Source organism: Pipistrellus hanaki, assembly GCF_964339955.1.
Source record: "Pipistrellus hanaki genome assembly, chromosome: 16".
Taxonomy (NCBI): Eukaryota; Metazoa; Chordata; class Mammalia; order Chiroptera; family Vespertilionidae; genus Pipistrellus; species Pipistrellus hanaki.
In genome coordinates this window covers 42551078-42578732 of record NC_140518.1, presented here as the reverse complement: position 1 = coordinate 42578732, position 27655 = coordinate 42551078, and the positions used below count along the sequence as shown (strand labels likewise).

Genomic DNA, 27655 nt, shown 5'->3' with positions numbered 1-27655 from the left:
CGCATTAGGTGGTAGCGGAAAGAATGGAACAACGCGTTGCTGGCCTAAAATACTGGGTAAGAATATTCCCTGCGGAGGGTAGAGCAAGTGCAAAGGCCCTGAGCATATGACTGCGCATGTTCAGTGACAGGTCAGTGCAGGCAGAGAATAACAATTGAGGGCAGGGGAGCAAGAGCTGAACTCCAAGATGCAGGGTCCCAGGGCCAAGGTAAGAAGCTGTATTTTATTCTACAATGGGAATCCTTTGTGGGATTTAAGCAGGAGAGTGGCATCAACTAGTTCCCATTTTAGACACTCAGGTTGTCGAGAATGGATTGTGAGGGGGTTGGGGTCAGAGTGGGGAGTGGAAAGGCTGCTAAGAGCCGCTATGTCAGGCCAGAGATGATAAGTGCCTGGACTGGTGTGGCCAAAGCTGGAGCCAATGGAAGTGCTCTGGAGGAGGAGCCAGCAGAACTTGGTGAGTAGATGAGGGGAATGAGGGATGGAGTGGGTGTCAGGGCCCTAGTTTGAGTGACTGCTGAGTCCATGACACTTGATAAAATCACCTAGGGAGAAAATATGGTCCTTGAATCAAGAACCCCCCCATGAACTATAGAGTTTTCAGCTCTATCAGGAGCAGTACCTGGCAAAGAAAAACAGAGAAGTCGAGAATAGTCTATAGTAAATCCACTTACCTCCTCAAATACAGATCCAGACACCATCCCTTATCTCTCCTCCCTTTCCGTACCCCACACAGCTGGTCCTTAACTAAGTCCTAATGGTGTCTGTCCATCTGTCCCCACCACCGCTTTTCTCTCCCTCTGCTTTCTTAATGTTTCCTTCTTTTTTGCTTTCCCCCCACTTTACTTTTTTGTTTTTATTAAATTTATTGGGATGACACTGCTTAATAAGGTTTCAAGTGTGCATTTCTGTGACACATGATCTGTATATCGCATTGTGTGCCACCACCCAGTCACATCATCTCCCCTCTACCAAGTATCTGGCCCCTTTACCTTTTTCTACCCCACCCGCACCCTCTAGTAACATGGTACAATTGTCTGTATCTATTAGTTCCCCTCCTTTCTCCCTCTCTCTCTTCACCCATCTCCTTTCCTATTAATCACAAAGAACTAGGCACATATTTCAGTATTTGAGGCAATTAATAAGTCCTGCTTCCCATTAAATCTCTTGAAGTGCTACTTCAGAAAAAACTGAAAAATTTAGCCTCGGAAATATTTTCCTGCAGGTCTTTGACTTTCTTTTCAGCCAGATCACTTGCATTCTAGGATAGAAAAAGGAACCCCTGACGGAATTAAGCACGTGAAATATGCGTAGTGAAGTCACGGGTGTGTACATGCCTGAGCACCTACTTCCACCAGACATCTTCAGGTCAGCCTCACTGATAGGTTAGTCACTGCCTGCCCACAGGGCCCAGCCACACTGCAGGCCTGTCTTCCTGCTAACCAGGCCCTGGTGGGTGTGCTAGCAGGTGAGTCATGGACAGGCATGGCAAACCCATTTCTCTCAGACACATATTCACCTCTCAGCCTCCCTTGCAGCTAGGTAGGGAGACATGAAAGAAAATGTTCTGGGCAGGATATTTTTCTCCCGGATAAGAACCCTCCCACTTCCTGCCTTCAATGTGGCTCTGTGTAGACCTAATGCCTGGAGCTGATGAACAAACCTGGGACCAGCCACTTCCAACAAGTTAAGTCAGTCACTCACGCTTAATCCCCGAATTAATTAACTATGCTGTTTATTTTTTCCATTCTGAGGCTTTGGCATCTGGGGCCTGGCTAACCTTGGAAGGACTGCCCCTTGGAGGGTTCGCCAATTCCTAGGGACAGTAACTCTCCTAAGAATGTGCCTTTCAAATGCAAACCAACCAATGGGGAGCACCCACCACTTCCCTTATGGGGCCCTCACACTCTGGGCCACCACCCATCTGCCCCAATCCCCCAGCTTCCAAGCAGCCGCTGTGTCCCCCCACCGCTGAAAGCATTCAAACTAGCCAACCAGAGCCTGCTCAGCTGCCTCATCTGCTTCATCCCCTGACCCTTCTCTGTGAGGCCCTGTGCTTCTCTGTGGCCCTGAGTGGCACGGTGCCCCTCCTCTGGGGAACTGTGGGTCGCAAACTATCTCCTCAGTGCCAGCCATCCCCCAACCCGTTGGCCTTGGCATATCTCAGCTTTTCTATTAACACACTGTATTTTAGAACGCTCAGGGAGGGTCAATTATCCTAACTGAGATAATCTGCAAGACCCTCAATCCAATTAAAACTCTACAAAGCTAGGTAATGTTACCTCATCCCGGACCAATAATGCTGGTAGCAATCACAGCAAGGCCAGTTTCAAGCCTCAGGAGGCAACTCATGATACCCAGACACTGCGTTGTGGATGCATGATTTCACAAACAGTGCTTCTTGGAACAAAACAAAGGAGGTGGGCGACAGGCAGGCTGGCTGCCGGCTCCCACCAAAACTGCACCTGAGACTCACTCGGAGGTTTCTGTGGTTAAAGGGTTTCATGCCCGAAGCAATTTTGCAAACTCTCCCTTTGACTGTCCAGCTTCCCCTCGCTGAAATCCCTGCTGGACGTTTTTCAAAGTTGCGGACATTTTACTTATACCACACGTGAGTGATTCTTGCTGGGGAGATGAGGAAAGATAGAACCGGGCTGGGAAGAAAAGGAATGATGGACAGAACGTGGAACGGGTCCCATCTGCAGCAGGAGAGGGGATGAAGGGCGAGGCAGGCGTGCTCCATGGCAATCAATGGAAATGAGCCCGACACAGGGGTATGTGCAGGGTGCTCTGGGGGACCACCAGGAAACGAAAGTCAACAGTAACTCCAGGTCAGAAAAAACTCCAACAGCCCTGGCCGGTGAGGCCCCGTTGGTTGGAGGGTTGTCCTATTCACCTAAAGCTTGTGGGTTTGATTCCCGGTCAGGGCACATGCCCAGCTTTCCAGTTGGATCCCTTGTCAGGGTGTGTAAGGGAGGCAGCCAATCAATGTTTCCTTTTCATGTCAATGTTTCTCTCTGTTAACCCCTCCCCTAAAATAAATTTAAAAATAACCCAGTGAGGATTAAAAAAAAAAATAGCCACCAAACATGTTGATTGTAAATTTAAGGAAAGAAAAATAAACCTCCTAGATTGCATATCCCATCTAAGAATATATTTTAATCTGGTGGAGAAAAGAAGGCGGGGGTCTCGGAAGTGAAGTGAGCCTGCACCGACAGTGGTCGGCAAACCTTGGCTCGCAAGCCACATGTGGCTCTTTGGCCCCTTGAGTGTGGCTCTTCCACAAGATACCACGGCTTGGGCGAGTCTATTTTGAAGATGTGGCGTTAGAAGAAGTTTAAGTTTAAAAAATTTGGCTCTCAAAAGAAATGTCAATCTTGTACTGTTGATATTTGGCTCTGCTGACTAATGAGTTTGCCGACCACTGGACTAGGACTACCCAGTGAGATCACATGATGCAGCGCCTTATTACTAATGAGGGCTAGCCACAGACAGAAGAGCACTTTCCTTTAGCACGCTCTCTTCATTGTTTCCTTACAGCAAAAACTGTTTTCCAGGACCTTTCTAGGTCACGTGTACCCTCCCAAAACAGTATAACTTTTCCCAGGAGATCTTAGGACACTATTGAGGCAGTAGAACCTGTGAAGGAGCTGCAGCAGGGCTAAGAGCAAGCGTAAAGCCCCTAAATGTGGGATCTCAAGCCTCTCGGCTGCCCTGACAGGGAGGACACGGGGAGAAATTGGCAACCTTGCCTGGTGAGGGCAGAGGATGCTCCAGGTGGGGTTCAAGGGCAGGGAGGGGCCGTCACACAGGAGCTACCCCGGAGGTCGATTCTCAGACACAGAAGTGACTGTATGAACGGTGATAGGAAACACAGCCATAAGAATGGGACTCTGTCATCGAAGGGAGCCCTGTCATCAGAGGGACCCTGTCATGAGCAGGCAAACCTGACCCTGCCCGTGGCTTCAGGGCACTTACGGAGCGCTTGTCGGCCTCGGCGCCTTGCTGGCCCTGGAGACACGCGGTGAGCTTCTTGTGCGTGCTGTGCGAAACCTGCTTCACCAGCTCCAGGCGCTTCTCCACCTGCACACAGACGGGGTGGCGTCACGGGGGGCGGGCTAGGTCGGGGGGGGTGGGTCCTGGGTCTGGATCAGGGTGTGCTTCTGCAGAGAGGGCACTGCCGGGAGACACCCCCCTCCGCAGGACTGGAAGGGGCCTGGTCTCAGGGATGAGGCCACTGCTAAGCGTACAAGGAAATGACTTCCAATGGCTCCTAAAAATCTCACCCAAGCTGGCAACCAGAATGCCGGGGACTGCTGCACAGGACAGTGTCTCCCCACGGACCTGGTGGGGGCAGCTCACGGTGACACACACTGGGGAGCGCCTGCTCTGATTGGTAGGACAGTCTCACCTGAAGGAGGTCTTCACTCAGAACTTCAGTCTTTTCTGCCCTAAAGAGAAAAATGAGAAAGCCATCAGCCAAGGAGCTCCAGTGGCACAATCGGTTAGCGCGCGGTACTTATAAGAGAAAGCCATCAGCCAAATAAACAAACGAAGACCATGTTCTCATACTTCCTCCCCACTATGTCCTCTCATGGAGAGATGAGGAAAGTAGAGACAATAGGAGCAATAATTTATAAGAGAAAACATCGATAACACAGAAGTTGACCAGCAACTTAACATACTCTTGTAATTGCAAACATACTCTGCAGAGTTTCCTGCTACAGACTGCCACCTGGGTGAATGAAACAAACACACTTTTTGTCTTCCCAGTCCTGTTTTTGAGGGAACAGAATTGAGCGGGTTCTCCCGCTGATCCCTCCAACAAAAACAACTGCCAACACAGACACAGCACAGTGTCCCGGTGACACACACAATGCTGACACAGAGACCTGTGCCGCGCCCTCCTCCCCTTTCCCCCCTCCCCTGCCAATGCGGGGCTCGACCTTGAGATTTTCAGGGATAGAACGTGGACCAGCTCTGTGGGCAGCCCCGGCCTCAGGACAGAGGGAGACATAAGTCTTTGGAGAACAGCACTTCTTATTCAGCGCCCGGAGATGCTCGGAGGGAAGGCTCAGGCGAGAGATGTCCACACAGGTGTGCTCTTCCTCTCCTCCCCACACTCAACTCTCTCACACTCACACCCAATGCCAATTCACAGGAACACAAATCAGCACTAGAGTATGCAGAGAGAGACTGATCTCATCAAAGAGTGTAACACACGTATAAAATATTGAAGAATGATGTATTAAAAAATCCGTGAGTGACAGGACTTCTGCCTCTGGGAATACGGAGTAATCACATCTCACCTACTCCTCTCACTAAGTACAAACAAATCCCAGGGCACTACATACAAAACAAACGTAAGAAAACTGCAGGTGGAGGACAGGCGGACGGGCTAGGAATCTCTGGACCCAAGGAATGGATGGTGGGAATTTTTTTGCTTCCTTTGTTCCAAACTTGGAGCTCAGGAGGCTGCGACCTGAAACACCAAAGGGTGCGGACACAACGACCCACCCAAAGCCTGGTCTCTGTAACTTCCCTAGTGCGTTATTTATAGGCGATAACCGCTCGCTCAGCCAAAGACTACAGAAAAGTCCGTTTTCCTGGCCCACCCACACAGGCAAAGGCTGAGCAGGGTGCAGGGAGGAGCCACCCTCCCCAGGCACCCATCCCACCTCCCTCCCCACAGCCAGGTATCAGTGCCAGGAAATAAATATGGAACTGGGACACGGGTCCCTGCTGGGCAGTGACAATGGGAACCACATGGGCAGCCTGGACATCCACCTTCATTGGTGGTAGCGAAGCATCCCCTCTTCCTGGGGAGGCCCAGTGGAAAGTCAGGGCTTCCACCACAGCCCAGCAGGAACCAGGCCACCCTCTTCCCTGGTGTCAATGAGAGCCAAGGGGAGCAATACTGAGGCACACCCCCCTCCCAGCCAGGGAGGTATCAGTGAAGGCCTAAGGGGAGCCAGAATTCCTACTCCCACCCAGCAATAATGGGGAGCACCCCACTCTTGGGGGAATGGGGACAAGAAGGCCAAGTAGAGGACCTAGATTTTTATTCCCACTTGGCAGTAACAGAGAAAAATTCTGCCTCCCTCTGCTGGCTTTGAGTAAAGCCAGCTAAAGAGAAAGTTTAAGTAAGGCCCAGTGTCTCATAATATAATACAATGTCCAGGTTTCAGTAAAAAATTACTCATTATACCAACAACCGGAAAATCTCAAATTGAATAAAAAACGATAAACAATAAATGTCAACATCAGGGATGGCAGAAATGTTAAAATTATCTGACAAAGACTAAAGTATTCAGTATGTAAATGCTTCAATGAGCAAGTATTAATATGCTTCACACAAATAAAAATAGCAAGTCTCATAAAAGAAGAAGAAATGAAAATTTTACATCTGAAAATCGCAATGATGTAAAATTAAAAAACCCAGTAGATGCGTTCAACTGCAGACCAGAGGGGGCAAAGGAAAGAATCAATGAACTGAAAGGAAGCACAATAAAAAATGTCCTGATCTGAACAACAGAGCAAAAACAGGCGAAACCAAGAACCAAATAAAAATAAAATTTCAGGGACCTCTAGACCTATAAAAGAAGACTAAATATTTATGTCATCAGAAAAAGAGAATAAAAAAGACATTGCTGAAAAAATATTCAAAGAAATAATGGCTGAAATTTTTGCAAATTTGGTAAAACACATAAACCTACCTACTGAAGATGCTGAGCAACCCTTAGCAGGATAAACACAAAAAAAATTCTCACCGAAACTCATAGTTAAACTTCTATAAACTAAGACAAAGGCAATTTTGACACTAGTGAGAAATTAATTACTCCTCACAAATGGAAGGAACACTTAGAATTATATTTCTTTTGAGAAATCATGTAGAAGAGAAGAAAGTAGCACACTATTTTTCAAGTGCTGAAAGAAAAAATCTCAATCTAGAATCCTATCCCCAGTGAAAATATTCTTCCGAGATGAAGAAGAAATCAAGATATTCCAAGTTAAAGAAAAACAGAATAAAATTGTTATCAGTTGTCTAAAGAAAGGTATCTAAAAAAAATTAGTTAAGAAAAGAACCTTGAGGAGGATCCAAGATGGCTGCTCGGGTATACACCTAGCCGCAGCAGCTCACAACAATTTCAAGGGAATACAACTAAAATGTAGAGTGGACATTGCCCAGAGCTACAGGTAGTCGACTGACTGAAAACTCTACAATAGGAAGGAGGGAGAAAACCAGAAGGAAAATCAGAGGAGCTGAAAAAAAGCCTAAGGTACGGAGACATGCGGCGCGCTCGCACGCACGCGCGCGCGGAGAGGTCGCAGCCGGAGAGGAGGAGAGGGCTGGGTGCTGCCTGGCGTTCCCTAGCAGGAAGGAAATAGAACCCCCAGCCTGGGCTGAACCCCCGAACCGGCAGCGCTGAGCCCCAAGTTATGTGCCAGACCCTGGGGACCCAGGCTCCGGCAGGGGGAGACAATCCCGGGGGACGGCGAAATGCAGGGCCCCCGGAGTCGCGCGCACATGGCGCGCAGAGGACTGAATGTTGACTCTGATGCTGGATTACCCTAGCCGGAAGAAACAAAGCCTCCGGCGGCAGCTCTGAGCCTCAGTCCAGACCGCCACGAACTCCAGGTCTGGGCCAGTCCCTGGGGACCCAGGCTCCGGCAGGGGGAGACGGAGCTGTGAGGTGGAGTCCTGGGAGCGCGGCGAAAGGCCGAGCCCCCGGAGTCGCGCACACTGTGCGCAGAGGACAGTCTGTTGACTCTGATCCTGGACTCCCCTAGTGGGAGGAAGAAAGAAAGCTCCAGACTGGAGGAACGCCACGAGGAGCAGGAGCCCCTGCCGGACACCGGCCAGCCGGGCGCCAGCAAGGAGCCGGGCGACGGGGCCCCCAGTGGGGGGGGTGCCCCTGAGCCTTCGACTGCTGAGCGCTGGCAACGGAGCCAAGGACGGGGGCTACTTCCTGGGCGGCGCCGACCCCGGCAACAGACTGGAGCAGCGCGGGAGCCCGCGCAGAACAAAGGGGTGCCACAGGCCAACCTGCTGAGCTCCCAGGACAAGGAGGAAGAAACCAAAGAAGTTCTCAATGTGAAGAAATCAAGTGAGAGCAAATGATAGTAAAATTACTTAAGAAAGAATACAAAGAAGATCTTGAAAAATCAAAGACTACGTCAGAACTCAACGCACCAGCCAACATTGCAACATAAATGCGTTTTGTTTGTTTTTTTAAAAAAAGAAAAAAAAAAAAGAGAAAAAAGGGACAGAATGTTGGAACAGCGGCGACCAGGCCTAGAGTGGCCAGGCACAAGGCAGTGGCAGCTGGGCCTGGAGCAGCAGTGGCCAGGCCCCAGAGCAGCAGCAGCCAGAACAAGAGCATCAACGGCCAGCACTGGAGCAGCCAGATCTGGGGCAGTGGCAGCCAGGCCTGAGGCAGAGGCGGCCAAGCCCAGGGTGGCCATTCCAGGAACACCCAGACACGGAGTGGCTGGGCCCGGAGAAGCCCGGCCCAGAGCAGCCGGGTTGGGAGCAGCTAGGCCCAGAACAGCAGTAGCCAAGCACGGAGCATCCAGGCTGGGAGCGGCCAGGCTCGGAGCAGCCGGGTCGGGTGCGGCCAGGCCCGGAGCAGCGGCGGCCAGGCTGGGAGCGGCCAGGCCCGGAGCAGCTGGGTCTGGTGTGGCCAGGCCTGGAGCAGCGGCTGCCAGGCTGGGAGCGGCCAGGCCCGGAGCAGCAGCTGCCAGGCTGGGAGCAGCCAGGTCCGGAGCAGCTGGGTCTGGTGCGGCCAGGCCCGGAGCAGCGGCTGCCAGGCTGGGAGCGGCCAGGCCCGGAGCAGCCGGGTCTGGTGTGGCCAGGCCCGGAGCAGCGGCTGCCAGGCTGGGAGCGGCCAGGCCCGGAGCAGCCGGGTCTGGTGCGGCCAGGCCAGGAGCAGCGGCTGCCAGGCTGGGAGCGGTAAGGCCCGGAGCAGCCGGGTCTGGGGCGGCCAGGCCCGGAGCAGCGGCTGCCAGGCTGGGAGCGGCCAGATCCGGAGCAGCAGCTGCCAGGCTGGGAGCGGCCAGGCCCGGAGCAGCCGGGTCTGGTGCGGCCAGGCCAGGAGCAATGGCTGCCAGGCTGGGAGCAGCCAGGCCCGGAGCAGCGGCTGTCAGGCTGGGAGCGACCAGGCCCGGAGCGGCCAGGACCGGAGCAACCGGTCCCAGAGCAGCCGGGTCGGGTGCGGCCAGGCCTGTAGCAGCAACAGCCAAGTCCAGAGCAACTAGGTCGGGAGCGGCAGTGACCAGACCCGGAGCAGCTGGTTGTGGAACGAACCAGAGCAACAGAGGCCAGGCCCGGAGCAGCCAGGCCCGAAACAGCTCGCTCCTCGCCTGTACCTGCCCACAGCTGCCTCTCAGACATGGCTGGAAACTTTTGCGGGAACTTGAGGGTCTGCTGAATCAAGTGATGAAGGCTTAGATCTGGATGTGTTGAGTTAGTATAGCGCTGGGGTGCTGATCTGTGAGTGCCTTGGGTGGGGCCTGGATGAGGCTGGTTGACCTATTTGGAAATGTCTTTTGTGTGAAGTGTATCATTGGGCATGTGGAGGTATTATTGATATGAGAAAATGCTAAGTAACAGATTTACTATCTGAAAAGGGATTTACTATCGGGGAAAGGGAGGGAGGAAGAGACTGAACATAAACTGTGCACCTATGGATGAGGACAATGGGGGATGGGGAGGGGGCAGAGGGTGGGGTGGGAACCTGGTGGAGGGGGGAAGAAAAGAGGAACCTTTGTAATAATATGAACAATAAAGATTGATTTAATAAAAAAAAAAAAAAAAAAAGAAAAGAACCTTGAAATATCAGAAAGAAAAAAAGAACATGATGAGCAAAAGTTGTAAATACAAGTCTTTCTCCTCTTGAGTTTTCTAAATTACATTTGAATGTTGAAGCAGCTCTTGTAACACTGTGTGATGTGGTTCTAAATGTACGTAGAGGAAAATTTAGTAATTCTATCATAATTGGGGAAGAATTTTGATAGATTTCACTCAAATTGGTAAAATAATGATACCAATAGACTGTGATAAGTTATGAATAGGTAATGTAATACCTAGAGCTTCTATTAAAAATGTTACACAGAGATACACTTATAAACATTATAGATAAATCAAAAGGGAAACTAACCATAGAAAGGAAATAAAGAGAAAAAACAAAAAAACCACCACAAAGCAATAAAAAAACAAAAAGAACAAATATAAAACAAAAGGTAAAATGGCAGACACAAGCCTTAATATATCCATAATAACATTAGATGGAAATGGTCTACATATGGCAATTAAAAATAGAGATTTTCAGAGTGGATTATAAATATGCTATCTATGAGAATCTTACCTCAAATGTGATATAGGTAGGTTGAAAGTAAAAGGATATGAAAAGCATCCTGTAAACATTAATCAAAAGAAAACAGAAGTGGCAAAACTAATTATCAGATAAAATAGACAAAAAAAAAAAAAAGATCAGAGAAAACCATAATATAATGATAAAAAAAACAATTCACCAAGAATATATGCCTTAAATGTGTATGCACTAAACAACAAAGCTGCAAAACTGATAGAATTAAAAGGAAAAATAGAGAAATCCACAATCAGAGAGACTTCAACATCCCCTTTGTCAACTATTGATAGACGAGCTATTTTTTTTTAAATGTCAGCAAAAATATGTGAGAACACAACAGAATTTAATTGATATTTATAGAATAATCCATCCAACACTAGCAGAATATGCATTATATCCCAGTTCACATACCAAGATAGAAAATATCTGTGTTCATAAAGCAAATCTCAACTAATTTGAAAGAACTGAAATCATATGCAGTATATTCTCCTATAAATAATAGATAAGTAGAAACGAAAATAAAAGTATAAATAATCCATGGAACAAACAGAAAATCACAAGAGAAATAAAATTACTAGCATGAATAAAAATAAAATACGATATTTAAAAAATATTGGACATAGTCAAAGCAGTGCTAAGAGGAAAATTTATAGACTAACCCCATACATTAGGAAAAAAGTTATTAAAAAAAGTAATCTCTTACTATAACAACTGAAAAAAATATTAATTCCAAAGCAAGCAGAAAGAAGAAAATCATAAATGGCAGAGATTAATAAATTTAAAACAAAAATAATAATAGAGAAAATCTATGAAAGAAAGAACATGGGAGGAAACCAAGATGGTGACATAAGGTATACACCTGTATGTGCTGCCTCTCACAACCGCACCAAAACTACAACTAAAAGACAAAACGACTATGAGGGCAGAACCAGCAGTCCAACATCCCCTCAGGGGTCTCAGATTGGGAGAGGGCTCAGGTCAGGCTGAGGGACCCCATGAGTGCTCGAATCCTTTAGTATCACTAATAAAAATGGACTAAATGTGCCAGTTAAAAGCTAACAATAGCCCCGGCCAGATGGCTCAGCTGTCTGGAGCTTGGTTCCTGGTAAGAGCACATACCTAGGTTTCAGGTTTAATCCTAGTTGGGGGTGTACAGGAGGCAACCAATTGCTGTTTCTCTCTCACATCAATATTTCTCTCTCTAATCAATAAAAACATAGCCTCATTTGATAATTTTAAAAAAGCTTAAAAATTAAAAAAGGCTAGCTCTGCACTAGTTATAAGAACTGTACCTAACCAAAGAACTTGTATGCATTATGCATAACCGATGGACACTGACAATAGGATGGTGAAGGCCTGGGGCGGGGTGTGGGGGTGGGATACAAGAGGTCAAAGGGGGGGGAAGGGGATAAATATAATACTTTCAACAATAAAGATTTTTTAAAAAGAACTGTACTTAAAGCATAAACAATCAGAAACATTAGAGATAAAAATAGATAAAACACATAACAGGCTATTTCTATTTATTATTATATTAATATTGCCCAAAATAGACTCTGAGGCAGAAAACAAACCACAAACTAATAAAGACATGAGAGAGAGGATTACAGTATAATGATAGAAAAGTTTAACTTGTTGAAAAGCTCTGAGAATTTTGAACTTGGGTATATGTGATAAGAATCACAAAATTGGACATATAAAATCTGACAGATGTCATCATTTCTCTTTCGATTAATGAAAAGTAAAGCAAAAAATATTAGTGAAGTCTGGGATGGTGTGGCTCAATGGTTGGAGTGCCATCCTAAATACTGAAAGTTTGCAGGTTCGATTCCAGGTCAGGGCACATACTGAGGTTTCAGATTCAATTCCCAGCCAGCGCATGAATGGGAAGGTAACCTATCAATGCTTGTCTTTCTTTTCTTCCCTCCCTCCCTTCCCCTGTCTAAAATAAATGAGCATGTCCTCAGGTGAGAATTTTTAAAAATTCTTTAAAAAAAAAAAAAGTTAGTAAAGATATAGAGGATTTGAAAGCAACAGTTAACTGGATTTTTTTAAATAGAAATACACGAGAACCTAAATCTAATCATAAGAGAATATAAATTCTTCTCATGCATGCAAGAATCCATTTTCAAAAATTAATCACTTATTAGCCTACTAGAGGCCTGATGCATGAAATGTGTGCAAGAGTAGGGTCCCTAGGCCTGGCCAGAGATCAGCGCTGATTGGGGCCTTCTGGCTGCTGGCCAGGGCCTTCCTTCCCCACCTGCCAGCTGCCAGCCGGAGCCTTCCTTTGTTCTGCGCCGCCCCCTCGTGGTCAGCACACATCATAGCAAGCGATCAAACTCCCAATTTCCTGGTCACACTCACAAGGAGATATTCTGCATATTAGCCTTTTATACCTACAGATTTGGTGAGATAAGTCTGTCACACCTTCTATTAGCTATCTAATGCTGTGTAACAAATTACCCCAAACATTATGAGCTAAAAAAAATAAACATTTATTATCACACTAGAGGCATGATGCACAAAATTAGTGCAAGGGGCTTGAACCCCAGAACCACGGTAGCTGCCTCTGCCCTGGCCCCCACTGTCCTCGGCCACCAACCATCATGGCCTCGGACCCTGCCCTCAACAGCGGCCACCTCTGCCTCAGCCCTCACAGCTCCGGCATGGTCTGGAAGGTCATCTGGAAGGACCTCTGGTATAATTAGAATGTTATGCTTTTATTATATAGGATTATACAGGATAAAGCACAACTTAAGAAACATCAGATGATGTTCTCTAACTACAATTTAGGTTGGAATCCTACCTAATAAAAGAGTAATATGCAAATTAACCATCACTCCACTATACCCACCAGCCAGGCCCACCAGCCAATCAGAGCGAGTATGCAAATAAACCCAACCAAGATGGCTACAGCCACAGAGAGCAGGAGGGAGGCTTGGGTTTCCCAGGCGATGGAGGAAGCCAAGCTTTCTTCCTGCCATTGTGGCCTAAGCCAAAGTTTCAATTATAAAAGGTAAACAAATCCAACCAGAAATGGCGGCAGCCATGGAGCTGGAAAGAGCAGGGGGCTAGGGTTGCCCCTGGCAATGATAGAAGCAAAGCTTTCCACACACCCTGGCCAGTCCAGGCCTCTGCTTAAAGCTACAAAGTTTCAATTATAGAAGATACACAAACCTCAAAAGAAATGGCTGCTGCATGGAGCAAGCAGGAGGCTTGGCTCTGCTCTAGGCTACAAAGTTTTAATTGTAGAAGGTAAATAAATTCCAAATACCAGGGCCTCTGCTTGGGTTGCCAGGGGGTGTGGCTGGCCTGCAAATCACCACAGGAACCTCATTCAGGCTGCCCCATGCCCCAACGGAACCCCCACCCTGATCAGGGACACCCTTCAGGGCAAACCAGCTGGCCCCCACCCAAGCACCAGGCCTCTATCCTATCTAATAAAAGAGTAATATGAAGATTGACCATTACTCTGACACACAATATGGCTGCCCCATATGGTCAAAGATGTCTGACCCCATGTGGACACAAGATGGTCACCACAAGATGGCCTGCAAGGGAAAGCAGTTGAGAGGGACCAGGCCTGTAAGGGAGGGCAGTTGAAGATGATCAATGCTGCAGGGGAGGGCAGTTAGGGATTATCAGGCTGGCAGAGGAGGGAAGTTGGTGGCAAACAGGATGGCAGGGAACCAGTTAGGCATCAATCAGGCTGGCATGGGAGTGGTGAGGGGGTGATCAGGCTGGCAGGCAGAAGCGGTTAGGGGCAATCAGGAGGCAGGCAGGTGAGCAGTTGAGAGCCAGCAGTCCTGGATTGTGAGAGGGCACTGAGACATCCCTCGAGAGGTCCCAGATTGGAGAGGATGCAGGCTGGGCTGAGAGACACACCCCCCACCCCCCCATGCATGAATTTCATGCCCCAGGTCTCTAGTATAACTGTCTCTCTATATAAATCAATTTAAAAAAAGAACAAAAACAACCATACCCTGGGGTGAGGATTTAAAAAATGACGAACTTTAAAACATTTTAAATTGCACATAGGTCAAAAATAACTGTTCAGAAATTTAAAATACTTAGAATTGAAAAACAATGAAAATACTTGCATATCAAACTTGTTAGATAGCAAAGTGACACTTAAAAATACAGAAGCCTAAAATGCTTATATTGGAAAAGGAGACTGCAAATATTTAGAATAAGTATAAGCAGAATAAACTTAAATGAAAAGAAAATTTAAAAAGGGAAGAGATTAGTAAAATACCCAAAAATGTCATATAATAGAATCAACAAAGTCAAAGTTAATTCTTTGAAAAGACTAACGGAGTGGCAAACCTCTATAAGATTTACCAAGGGAAAAAATCAGAAAAAAAAAAAGTAGATAAACAATTGCGCAGAAATTAAAAAGATAAATAAAAGTTATAAACTTTATTTGAAAACTCAGACAAAATGTTCAAGTAGCTAAAAAAATAAAGCAAGCAAAAACTGACTTAAGAATAAATAGGAAGTCTAAATAGTCCTATAAACATTATAGAAATTAAACTAGTAATTAAACATCTTTCCACAAAGAAAACAGAAGAACAAGATGTTTTACAAATTTCCAAGAAATGTTTCTTTCCAAACATTTCCAAACATTATACAAACTCCCAAAAAGAATGCAAAAAGAAGCAACAAACTACAACTCATTCTAAGAAACAACTATTTCTTGATACTGAAACTAGACAAGGAAAATTATAAATCAGTCTTACATAATAACAATGAAATAAACATCCCAAACAAAATAAGTTAGCACACTATGAACAAGTTACATTAACTGTTGGAATGCAGGAGTGATTTCACATCAGAAATGTGCAAGTGTAGTTCATTACATTGGCAGCTTACAGGGAAAATCATAACTATCTCAAAAAATTGCAGACAAAATATTTAATAAAATGCAATGTCTGCTCATGAGAAAAAGAAAAATAAGTAAAATCCTTACACTGATTAAAAAAAAAATACCTATAAAAATTATTCATAACAGAAACATATTTAAAATATCCCCTTTATAATTAAAAATAAGACAACAATGCCTATCACTGTCTATCCCGCCAGGTAAGCTTCTGTAATAAAATATGTAAAAACTGAAAAGGAAGAACTTAGCCCTAACTGGCTTGGCTCTGTGGATAGAGTGTCGGCCTGCGGACTGAAAGATCCAGGGTTCGATTCTTGGTCAGGGCACATGCCTGTGATGCTTGCTCAATTCCCACTGTGAGGCATGCAGAAGGCAACCCACTGATAATTCTCTCTCATCATTAATATCTCTCTCTCTCCCTTCCTCTCTGAAATAAATAAAAGTATATTTAAAACAAAACAATGAAAGTTTAGAAAAGTAGCTGGATATATAATCAATATAACAAAATCAATATAGCCAGCACATACTCAGAAAAGTTAATTTTAAAAGACCATTTAACACAGAAAAAGAATGTGGCATAAATTTAATAAAATACATAATATCTTTATGGAGAAATATTTTTTTAATCAGTTAAAGACATTAACCAAAATAAATTGAGAGATATATTGTATTTTTGGATTAGAAGAATTAATATTATAAAGATATAAGTTCTCTTCTTCAAAGTCAACTTCAATAAAAAATACCAATAAGAATTTTTTAGAAAAATGAAGTTAACAGTCTGCACCAAAAATTTATACAAATATGTAAAGACTTAGGAAAAAAAAAATACAAGACTAGGGAGCTTTACTACCAGATACTAAAACTTACTTAGAGCAATTAAGACAATATTATATCAATGCTCACATTGAAAATTGAAATGGAAAATAGTACCCAGAAATGGACCCATACCAATGAAGACAAATTTTAACTGTAGTTAAATGGTTACTAATAGCAGGAACCGGTTTGGCTCAATGGATAGAGCGTCGGCTTGGGGACTGAAGGGTCCCGGGTTCGATTCCGGTCAAGGGCATGTACCTTGGTTGCGGGCATATCCCCAGTAGGGGGTGTGCAAGAGGCAGCTGATCGATGACTCTCTCTCATCGATGTTTCTAACTCTCTATCTCTCTCCCTTCCTCTCTGTACAAAATCAATAAAATATATTTTTTTAAAAATGGTTACTAATAGTAGTTATTAATAAGGAAGCAAAGGGAATTGGACATTGTTGAACCTAAAAGGCTGGGCAGCACGAGCCTGTTTGCTTCACCTGGAAGCTCCAGCTTCACACACTCCAGAGGATCATAGCATTGTCCCTCCAGGGGATTAAACCCCTCCTTTGCCTGCTCTGGCACCTGATTGTGAGGGGAGCTGGCAGAGATAAGCACATGCCCAACAGAGTCAAATGGCCCCAGCGGGGTTGCTTGGCCATTGAGGCCTGTACATCTAACCTGGGGAAAGATTCATTGGACAGGATGGACCTATCAGGATCCTGTGAAAACTTGGAAACTTGGGAAGTTGATTGGTTATTTTGAAAAAGCTACTGGGGAAAGAGATTAAAAATGACAGTGAAATGGATGCTGCATGGACATGCTCCCAGGACCAAACTGGAATTATAACGAAAATAGAAAAACTTCCTAAATAATCAACAGAAGTCTTGCTGGAGAAAAGCCTGATAAATGAAGACCAAAAATGCAGACCACAGAGAAACTCTCTCACAGCCAAAATGAGAAGACAAAGAAACAACCTGCTAATAAAAGAATGAGAGAATTTTCCAGAAGAAATAAATGAAATGGAGATAAGATGGTAAAGATGCTCAACAAAATGAGAAAAGCCATAGGAACTATGACATTTCTTAAGGAAGCTGTGCAACAACGTGAAACATAACAATATTAGAATACCAGGTGTGCCACAAGAGGCAAAAAGAGAGAAAGGGATAGAGAATGTGTCTGAAGAAAAAATGGCAGAAAACATCCCTAACCTGGTAAAGGAAAGTCACACACAAGTCCAAGAGGCACAGAGAACTCCAAGCAAGAAGAACGCAAACAGGCCCATGCCCAGACACAACATAATTAAAATGCCAAAATTAAAGACAAATAGATAATCTTAAAGGCAGCAAGAGAAAAGCAAACGATTACCTACAAAAGAGTTCCCATAAGGCTCACACCTGATTTCTCATCAAAAACTCTACAGGCCAGAAGAGAATGGCATGAAGTACTAAAGGTAATGGAAAGCAAGGATCTGAAACCAAGATTACTATATCCAGCAAGACTACCATTCAAAATAGACAGTGAAATAAAGAGCTTCCTGAACAACAACAAAAAAGGCTAAAAAAGTACATCACCACCAAGTGTGCATTATAAGAAATGCTAAAGGGACTGCTATAATGAGAAGAGGAGAGAAACCTAGCCATACAGAATTAAAATGGCAATAAATACCTAACAATAATAACCTTAAATGTAAATGAATTAAATACTCCCATCAAAAAGCATAGGGTAGCTGAATGGATATAAAAACATGTATCAACTATATGCTGTCTATAAGAGACTCACGGCAGAACAAAAGACACACACAGGATGAGAGTGAAAAGATGGAAAAAATTTTTCCATGCAAATAGAAAAGAAAAAAATGAAGTAGCAATACTCATATCTGACAAAACAGACTTCAAAATGAAGGCTATCATAAGAGACAACAAAGGTCATTACATAATACCAAAGAGGATATAACCCTGGTAAACATATATGCACCCAACATAGGAACATCTAACTATATTTTTTTAAAAAACAAAACTTCTAGAGGACTTTAAAGAAGAGATCGTCACTGGAGAGATCTTCCAGACAAAAACTTAACAAGGAAACAGTAACTCTAAAAGTCACACTAGATCAGATGGATTTAATTGACATTTATAGAACATTTCACCCCAAAGTTACAGAATATAATTCTTCTCAAGTGCACATGGATCAGTCACAAAGATAGACCACTTGTTAGGACACAAAACAAGTCTATAAGTTCAAGATTGAAATCATAACAAGCATCTTCTCAGATCACAGTGAAATGAAATTAGAAATAAACTATAATAAAAACACCAAAAATATTCAAATTCATGGAGACTAAATAGCATGTTATTAAACAATGAAAGGGTTACTAACAAGGTCAAGAAAGAAATAAAAACTTCCTATAAACAAATAAAAATGAACACACGACAATCCAAAATCTCTGAGACACAGCAAAAGCAGTCCTGAGAGGGAAGTTCATAGCACTACAGGCCTACTTCAAAAAACAAGAAAAATCAACAATAAACTATTTAACCCTACAACTTAAAGAACTAGAAAGAGAACAACAAGAAAAGCCCAGGGTAAGTAGCAGGAAGGAATAATAAAAATAAGAACAGAAATAAATGACATAGAGGCAAAAAATAAAAAATAAAAATAAAATAAATCAATGAAGCCAAGAGGCGATTCTTTAAAAGGATAAACAAAATTGATGAACCATTAGTTAGACTCATCAAGAAACAACGGGAGTGGATCCAAATAAATAAGCTCAGAAAAAGCTCCTCGTTCTTCCCTACCTTGAGGAAGAAGAATAAAGAGTGGTCTCTCTCTCTCTTTCTCTCTCTCTCTCTCCCTTCCTCCCTCCCTCCCTCCCTCTCCCTCCCCCTCCCTTCCTCCCTTCCTCCCTCCCTCTCTCCCTCTCTCCCCCTTCTTCTCTCTCTCTCTCCCTCTTTCCCTCTCTTTTGTCCTGTTCACTTATGAACTCTCTCTACATGGCCATGTTGCCTTAGCAGCTGCCTGGCCAATGACCCATGGAATTAAACAAAGGCTCCAGGTGGGGCCTGGATACCGCAGCACAGCAATGGATTGCAGCCAGACACACAAGCTAAGTTAGCTGCATGCTGGACTGGACAAAGCTTTAATATGGCACAGGATCGCTGGACAGTGGCCCTATTTCTGCCCTTATTTTCCAGACCTCATTCCCCATTGTGGGTCCCAGAAAATGCTGTTTCTGGTAACACCACAAAGACCCACCTTCCACTGGCAACAACATAGTTGGGATACTATGATGAAGGGGTTCAGAACAGGGCTCCCCAATATTGGTATGCTGACATGTGATTATTTTGAGCTGAAGGTAATTGAGACTCTATGAGCTCTAGAAAAACTTTTACTTCTCCCTTAAAGAATTGAAATTTGGGACCTTGCCCATAATAAGAGATATCAACCAGAAATAACTTTTTATGACCTACTTATAAGGCAAACAACTACTTACTACACATCTCTTCTTATTGATCTAAGAATGACCCTCCTCCTCTCTGGAGTCTCAAACACCTTACCTCATCTTTAGCTCAGGATGTTACAAATTCCTCATTTAACTTTCTATCTCTGAACCTCTCATGTAGATGTTGTCTCTGATTCTCATATATGTGGGACTTCCATATGTACATATATAACGGAGAGTGATTTTTTTCTCTTAGTATCGTTCATTTAATAATAAGACAGGCTGGAAGAACCTAAAAAGGCAGAGGAAAAAAATGTTCCTCCCTCACAGTGATTTATTAGAAATATATATTTGGTCATTAGATGACCAAAATAAATTTCTCATATATGTTTGGTTTTCCTTCCCAATTCATGGCTCACAGCTCCTAAAATCATTGGAATAGTCTAAGTGTTAAGGGCTATAAAGGTGTCTTTTGTTAGACGGCTACTGGAAGCATTTAAGGAGGGGGTCTGGTTGCCAGGAGAACCACCACGTGATTAGAGGGCTGGAACTTTCAAACTTAGCCCTGACCTCTCAGGAAGGGAGAGGGGCTGGAGGTTGAATGGACAGTCAATGGCCGATGACTTAATCAATCATGCCTACGTCCTGAAGCCTTCGTACAAACCCAGAAGGCCCGGGCTCAAAGGACTTCCGGTTGGTGAGCATGTGGAAATGCATGGAAGCACCGCACCCTCCCGCACCGTGTCCCCTGCATCTCTTCCATCCGGCTGCTCCCGGGTTACGGCCTTGATGATAAACCAGAGACACTGTAAGTAAAATGCTTTTCTGAATTCTGTGCGCTGTTCTAGAAAATTAATTGAACCCCAGGAGGAAGTCGTGAGAAGCTCAGATTTATAGGCAGTTTGTCAGAAGCACAGGTGACACCTGGTTGTGACGAGTCTGAACTCCCCGCAGAGGGCGGTGGAATCTGCCATCCACATGGGGAGCCCGGAGCACTCTGAGCTCAGGACTGGCTTTGACCAGGCAGAGGGAGCCTTGGAGGACGGCACCTTTAACATGTGGGATCTGATGCTATCTCTGGGTAGACTACATCAGAACTGAGTTAAACCCTTGAACACACTGCTGGTACCTAGGAATTGTTTGCTATTGTGTGAAACCCCTTTCCCACACATTGGAATTGGGTCAAGGAACCCCTATTTAATGATAGAGAATCGAGCATTACCCCACATTGGGAAAGAGCAGGAAAGAGAAAATGAGTTATTCAGTAAGGAGTGTTGGGTCACTGTTTACCCAGGAGGAAAAAAAAAAAAAAATAGTTTCTACCCAAAAGTACTGGTATGCATAAACTCCAAGTCCCAATGAATTGAACACTTAAATATAAAAGGCAAAACATTAAAACATACTTCTGCCCTAACCCGTTTGGCTCAGTGGACTGAAGGGTCTCAATTCTGGTCAAGGGCATGTACCTTGGTTGCGGGCACATCCCTGTAGGGGGTGTGCAGGAGGCAGCTGACGATGTTTCCCTCTCATCAATGTTTCTAACTCTCTATCCCTCTTCCTTCCTCTCTGTAAAAATCAATAAAATATATATTTTAAAAACCCAAACTTATATTTCTAATCAAGGAATCAAGACTTTTGAAAATAAAACATTAAGATTAGCCAGAAAACAAAAGAATAATAAATATATTTACATGAAAGTTAGCAATTTCTGTTACACTGGTTGGGAAAAAAAAAAAGGTAAAAAGAAAATCAGAAAGTGGGGAAAAACATGTAAGAAAATGCAATTGCCATAGGATTAACATTCAGACTGTGCCAAGAATGCCTGTAAATCAAACACAACAACAAAGCATCCACTGTACAGAAAAATGGGCTAAAGACTAGCACTTCTTAAATGAGGAAATTCTAACGATAAACAAGTAAATAAAAACTTGGTCAACCTCTTTAATAAGCAGAAAAATACAAATGAAAATGACAAAGACATACCATTCTATACCTACCAGTTTTGCAACACCACCGACCTGGCCTTTCCAAATGGTGAAGCTACGGAGCAACGGGAACCTCCACAGAGAACAATGTGTTGTCACCTCGTTCGTTTGACATTGAAACTCAGGACCCGAATGAAATAGATTCTAACGGAACTATGCTTACTCTGTGTGAGGCACACCAATACTTTATACTATACTCACTAAATTAATTTCACTAGCACTAATGGATTGGACCTGCATTCAAAAAGCCTAAGAAACTGCAGCACCACATTTGCCAGAGACACTTACAGAACAGTCATAGCAGCTTTTAAGAAAAAGAATTTTGTAAACAAAACAAAACAAAAAAAGACAAAAAAAACAACACACAAAACAACACTGGTATACTTCACATAATGACGTATCACTCAGTAATAAAAATAATGATAGAAAATGCACCCCAAACAACCTGGGTAAATCTCAGAAGTACAATGTTGAATGGGGGGGGACAAACAAACAAGTCTGTGACTAGTAAATTATACCCTTTTCAGAAAACTCAAAACCAAACACCACCGGAGAACAGGGAAGAATGCACATGCGGATAAATAAAAAGAGTGCATTATAAACACAGTTTTAAGCAGTGATTATCTCCGGGACAGGAAGCTGGGGGGTGACTTTGGGAGGGACACACAGGCAGCGTCCACGTAACTGGTAACGTTTGGCTCTGCATTTGTGTTGTAGGCACATGGCTTTCTTGTGGGAATCCATAATCCCACAGACAATGAGTTTGCTCTTCCCTGGACTTGTGTGTCTCTAGGATCTCATGTTCCTTTTGCTTTGCTTCTGCCCCCGTCCCCCATAGGGCCTTGTGGCCCTGCGGACCGCACACGCAGTGGATTGATAGCCTGCGGATGGGAACACAAGCTAAGCTAGCCTGATGCTGGACTGGACACTGCTCCAAGGTGGAGCGAAACTCCGGACACTGGCTCTGAGTCCAGCTCTGCCGAGGCCACAGCTACACGGCTTCCTCAGCGGGACAAGGGGACGTGGGACCTTGGAAACTCGGTGGTGTAATTCCACAGAAACAAAGCTTTCTACAGTATCTCATCCTCCTGGGCGAGTCTCAGAAAATTCCTTTTTCGTGATATCACAAGAAGCTCTCTCCCACCAGCCACCAGTGGGGACAGGGAGCTCCCCTTACCCGTCCCATAACGGGGCCACGCAGACATGCCAGCGACTGCATGGACACCCCAGAGTCACAGACTCCTGTCAGGAGGCGCCACGCCCAGCAGGGCCACAGCGGGAAGCACAGCAGGCCATCAGGAGGCAGAGGAGGAGGGAGAAGTGGCAACAGCCTTGGTGGTGGCTTGCACAGGAAGGATGGGTGAACAAGGTGAGCGAACTGGGAAGATTAGGATCGGACAGTTTGAATAATCATGGTGTGCTCTGGGCTCTAAGGATGGTCCCCAGTTTTCCAGTACCCAGTCCTGGGTGATTTAGGGCAGGGGATAGCAGCCAGACTGCAGGGGCCTGACAGGAGGTGGGTGCAGGTACAGACTCGGGATTGACTGGTTTGTACAACGAAGGTGGGCTTGCAAGCAAGGTGTTTGCTCTAGGAATCAGCTGGCCCTCAGAGGGGCGTCCCTCCTAGGTCAGCAAGGCTTTGTGTTGTAGGAACCGCCACAGCACCAGGAATACAGAAAATACAGTTGATCAAATCACCCATGACTTAAGAAGTGCCTGGGAGTGTTATCATCCACATATATATAATATTATTGATTTTAGAGAGGGAGAGGAATAGAGAGATACAAACATCAATGATGAGAGAGAATCACTGATTGGCTGCCTCCTGCGTGCCCCACACTGGGGACCAAATCCGAAACCTGGGCATGTGCCCTTGACCAGAATTGAACCTGGGAACCCTTCAGTCCTCAGGCCAATGCTCTATCCACTGAGGCTAACCAGTCAGCACCCCCTCCCTTTTTTTTTTTTTTTTTTTTTTTTTTAATGAGGAAATCAGGTTACTGTAAATCAGTGGCCGTTATCAGTGGTCCTTGGACCACTGGTGGTCCATGAGGTCCGAATGGTTGGTGACCGCTGCTGTCATCACCTTCGTGTAATGTGCCAAAGGGTAGTCCCTGGGCCTAGAGCATCAGCAGCAGCTCAGAGCTCATCTGAGCAGAAGACTGTGGGAGTGAGGATCGGCAATGTGTGCTTCATGTAGCTCTCGGGCGATTCTGATGCATGCTAAGAAACACTGTGGACAGAATTCAATCCGATACCCCTGCTCCAGAAACACCCTCTGAGTCAACAAGCTTATCTCCCCAAGGCCCTGCAAACAGTCCCCATCCTTCTCCTCCCAGTGGTCTAGGCCCCAAGACAAGAGCCGAGTGCTCTCCAGGAGCATCTAGAGAGGCTTTGCTTTTCTGATAAAAAGGAACAGGGCATTAGATAAGCTGTTACCATTTTTTCTTGTTTTTTGCAATAGGCTTTTAGGGATATGAACTTCCCTCTCAAAACTGCTTTTGCTGTGTCCCATAGATTTTGGATTGTTGTGTTTTCATTGTCATTTGTTCCCAGGATGGTTTTAATTTCTTCATTGATTTCTCTCAAGTTACAGCGGGGAGGGTAGGGAGATCTGGGAGAGATAATAGATCAACCGAAGGACTTGTATACATGCATATAAGTACAACCAATGGACACAAAACTCTGGGGAGGGAGGGAATGTATGGGAAGGGGGGGGGCAATGTTAAAATATGTACACAGATAATAATTTAATAAAAAAATGTAAAAGAAAAAAAAAAAGGAACAGGGCACAGCTGTCAAGCTCTCTCATCTCCCTGTGTTGCATGCAGAATGCAGACACGATGGCAGGTGTGGCAGCAGCCGTGCTGCACCAGGAAGGACTGGCCACGTTCTCCAGTAGAGATGCCAGACCTGACGTCAGTGAGTCATGGATCCAACTCCAGCAACAAGGTATGACTGGACTTACTTTTGAGAGAAATAAACTCTTTCCAAAGCCGTTCTACACGGACATTCTATTATGATAGCTAGTTCAATATATGGGGAGCACAGTAGCTCATCCTACTACTAATTTCATCCCAATATTCCTGAATTTCCCTATAGTTCTTCCGCCTGAAACTCACTACCGCAACTTTAAGTCTTCCCTAAAGTCTTCCTAGGACACCCAGCTGTGCAGGGGTACGCCCTGCAGGCAGCGGAGAGGCGGAGAAAGGCTCCTAGGAGGTGGCTCAGCCACTCCTGAGGCTGGGCAGGGTGTGCAGGGCAGGAGCACGAGAGAAGGTCCCCGATGGCAGAGAAACCCGGCAACAAAAGGCTGTTAAAATAAGGGAATTCAGTTAACAAGGAGAAAATGATCTCTTGGGAATTGACGGACATGAGAGAAATGGGGAAAAACAGCAGTGAAGTTATTCTAATGTTTGGACAAATCTGTATTTCAAAGCAGCACTAGCAGAACTGAGTGCTTTCAGGCACAGACAAAGCTCACATTAAGAAGCAAAACACATTATTAACCGGTTTCCTCTGAGACATCAAGAAGAAAAAGATGCCTCAAAACACAAATTAGATGTTATGAACAAAGAACAATTAGAACCTAGGACAGACTTCTGGAAGTAAATTCTAATAGAAGTGCCAGTGGGCAGGGAAAGAAACAGAACAGAAAATTATTTACAGAGAGAGAAAAGAGGAGAGGGAGAAGTTGAATTAGGGTAAGAAGGCTGATAGCTATCCATTATAAGCCCTTCACTATAACTTGATTTTGTAAAACCACACCCACCTATTCCTTTTAAATATATATATATTTAAAAGAGAGGAAGGGAGAGGGAGAGAAAGAGAGAAACATCAATGATGAGAGAGAGTCATTGATTAGCTGCCTCCTGCACATCCCCCACCGGGGACCAAGCCCACCACCTGGGCATGTGCTCTTGACCAGAATCAAACCCAGGACCCTTCAGTCTGCAAGCAGATGCTCTATCCACTGAGTAAGCCAGCCAGGGCCCACCTAGTCCTTTAAAATTATATATATATATATATATATATATATATATATATATATATATATATATATATATATATATAATTGATTTCAGAGAGGAAGGGAAAGGGAGAGAGAGAGAGAGACAAATACCAATGATGAGAGAGAATCATTGAATGGCTGCCTCCTGCACACCCCCACTGGGGATCGAGCCCACCACCTGGGCATGTGCCCTGCCTGGGAATTGAACTGTAACCTGGTTCATGGGCGGTGTTCAACCACTGAGCCACCCTGGCCAGGCTACCCACCTATTATTTTGACTCTTTAGAGCAGGGGTCCTCAAACTTTTTAAAGTGGGGGCCAGATCACGGTCCCTCAGAGAGCTGGAGGGCCGGACTATATGAACTACTAATTCCTACTGTAACACCTCGGCTGCGCTCACTGCCCAAAAAACCTGGCGGGCTGGATCAGACTCCTCTGCGGGCCGCATGTGGCCCGCGGGCCGTAGTTTGAAGACCCCTGCTTTAGAGAGAAAATACCCACGGTTGCTGGAGACAAAAAGTAAGTGTGATCTTCCACAGCTGTTGGAAGCATTAAACCAGTGTTTCCCAAACTTCTCTCATGATGAGAATCACCTGGTGGAGTTGTTAAAACACAGATTCCTGAATCCCAACTAAGAAGTGCTAAACTAGAATTTTTGAGAACATATAGGTAAAATTGCATACCTAACTTAGTGCTCTGTATATAACATCTGTCTTAGAGCACTAGTTAAGTATACAATTTTACCTATATGTTCCCAAAAATTCTAGTTTAGCACTTCTTAGTTGGGATTCAGGAATCTGTGTTTTAACAACTCCACCAGGTGATTCTCATCATGAGAGAAGTTTGGGAAACACTGCATTAAACGGTAGAATCTTTCTTAGAGGCAATTTGGCAATATGTGTTAAAAGCATAGAAATACAGAATACCTTTCTCAAAGTAGCTTAAGTGGAAGAACTCTTCCTGCAGAAATAACTGAGGCTTTAGACAGAGATTAAGCTCTGAGAAAGGTCCCTCAGAGCACTGCTTCACCAAGGTCGGCGTGTGTACTTGACTTTTTGTGTCCTGCCCTTCGCTGTATGAATCTATAGGGGGAAACCCAAAGATTTCTTCCAGAACCCAAAGGGACTGTTTAAATGAAAGGACTTTCATGTGAGTATTAAAAATAACAGCACATTTCATAGGCAAAAGTACTGAAGATATATCAAGCAAAAAGGGGCAAGCTACAAACTGGCGTGCACGGTAAAAAAGTTACACACGTGAATGGACAGGGGCAAACATGTGTCTGGTATACATCCAAGTGCCCTGTCCTTCCCTTGCTGTACTGAATTTTCTCATTCTTCTACAACAGACGGTCCGTGTATTGTGAATATGGGTTATCAGGGACTGGGAGGAAGGGGGAAATGGGAGATATTATTTCGTGGATACAGAGTTTCAGTTTTGTAAGATGAATGGATGGGTCTATGTACAGAGGGTGGTGGCGGTAGCACAGGAGTGTGAATGTGCTTAGTGCCCTTGAACTGCACAGTTACAAATGGCTACGATTGTACATTTATGTGGCGTGGATCTTACTACATTATAAAAATAAAGAAAATTTTGCCGAAACAGGTTTGGCTCAGTGGATAGAGCATTGGCCTGCGGACTGAAAGGTCCCAGGTTCGATTCTGGTCAAGGGCAAGTACCTTGGTTGTGGGCACATCCCCAGTAGGGGGTGTGCAAGAGGCAGCTGATTGATGATTCTCTCTCATCGATGTTTCTAACTCTCTATCCCTCTCTCTTCCTCTCTGTAAAAAAATCAATAAAATATATTAAAAAATTAAATTAAAAAATAAAGAAAAATTTAAGGCAGTGAAAATATGCTCTATGATACTACAATATAATGATGGATATGTAGTATGTGTATATGTACATTTGTCCGTGCCCACGACCAGGAGCGGACGCTAAGGTAAATGATGGGCTCGGGGCGATCACGCTGTGTGGGTGTGAGTTCCTCTTCGGCAAGGACACGCGCCCACCGTGGGGAGTGAAGCCTGCAACGGGAGGCTGTCATGTGGGGAGACAGAGGGCATTATGGGAAATCTCTCTACCTGCCTCTCAACCTAAATCTGTCTAAAAAAATAAAGTCTTTAAAAATAAAATAAAATGCCTTACAAAATAACGT

The 27655-nt window shown here is 44.6% G+C and overlaps 1 protein-coding gene across 4 annotated transcripts in view; it reads right to left on the bottom strand.

The window, feature by feature from the left end:
• The window catches only part of ARHGAP44 (Rho GTPase activating protein 44), a 163491-nt gene that overhangs the window by 74072 nt on the left and 61764 nt on the right, over window positions 1-27655 (bottom strand). For all 4 annotated transcript variants that reach the window (XM_084863920.1, XM_084863922.1, XM_084863923.1 and 1 more), the window contains exons 2-3: window positions 4412-4451; window positions 3979-4083 (exon numbers count right to left, since the gene is read on the bottom strand). In XM_084863920.1, the coding sequence (XP_084720046.1) occupies window positions 3979-4083; window positions 4412-4451 (145 nt within the window). The remainder of the gene's footprint in view (window positions 1-3978; window positions 4084-4411; window positions 4452-27655) is intronic.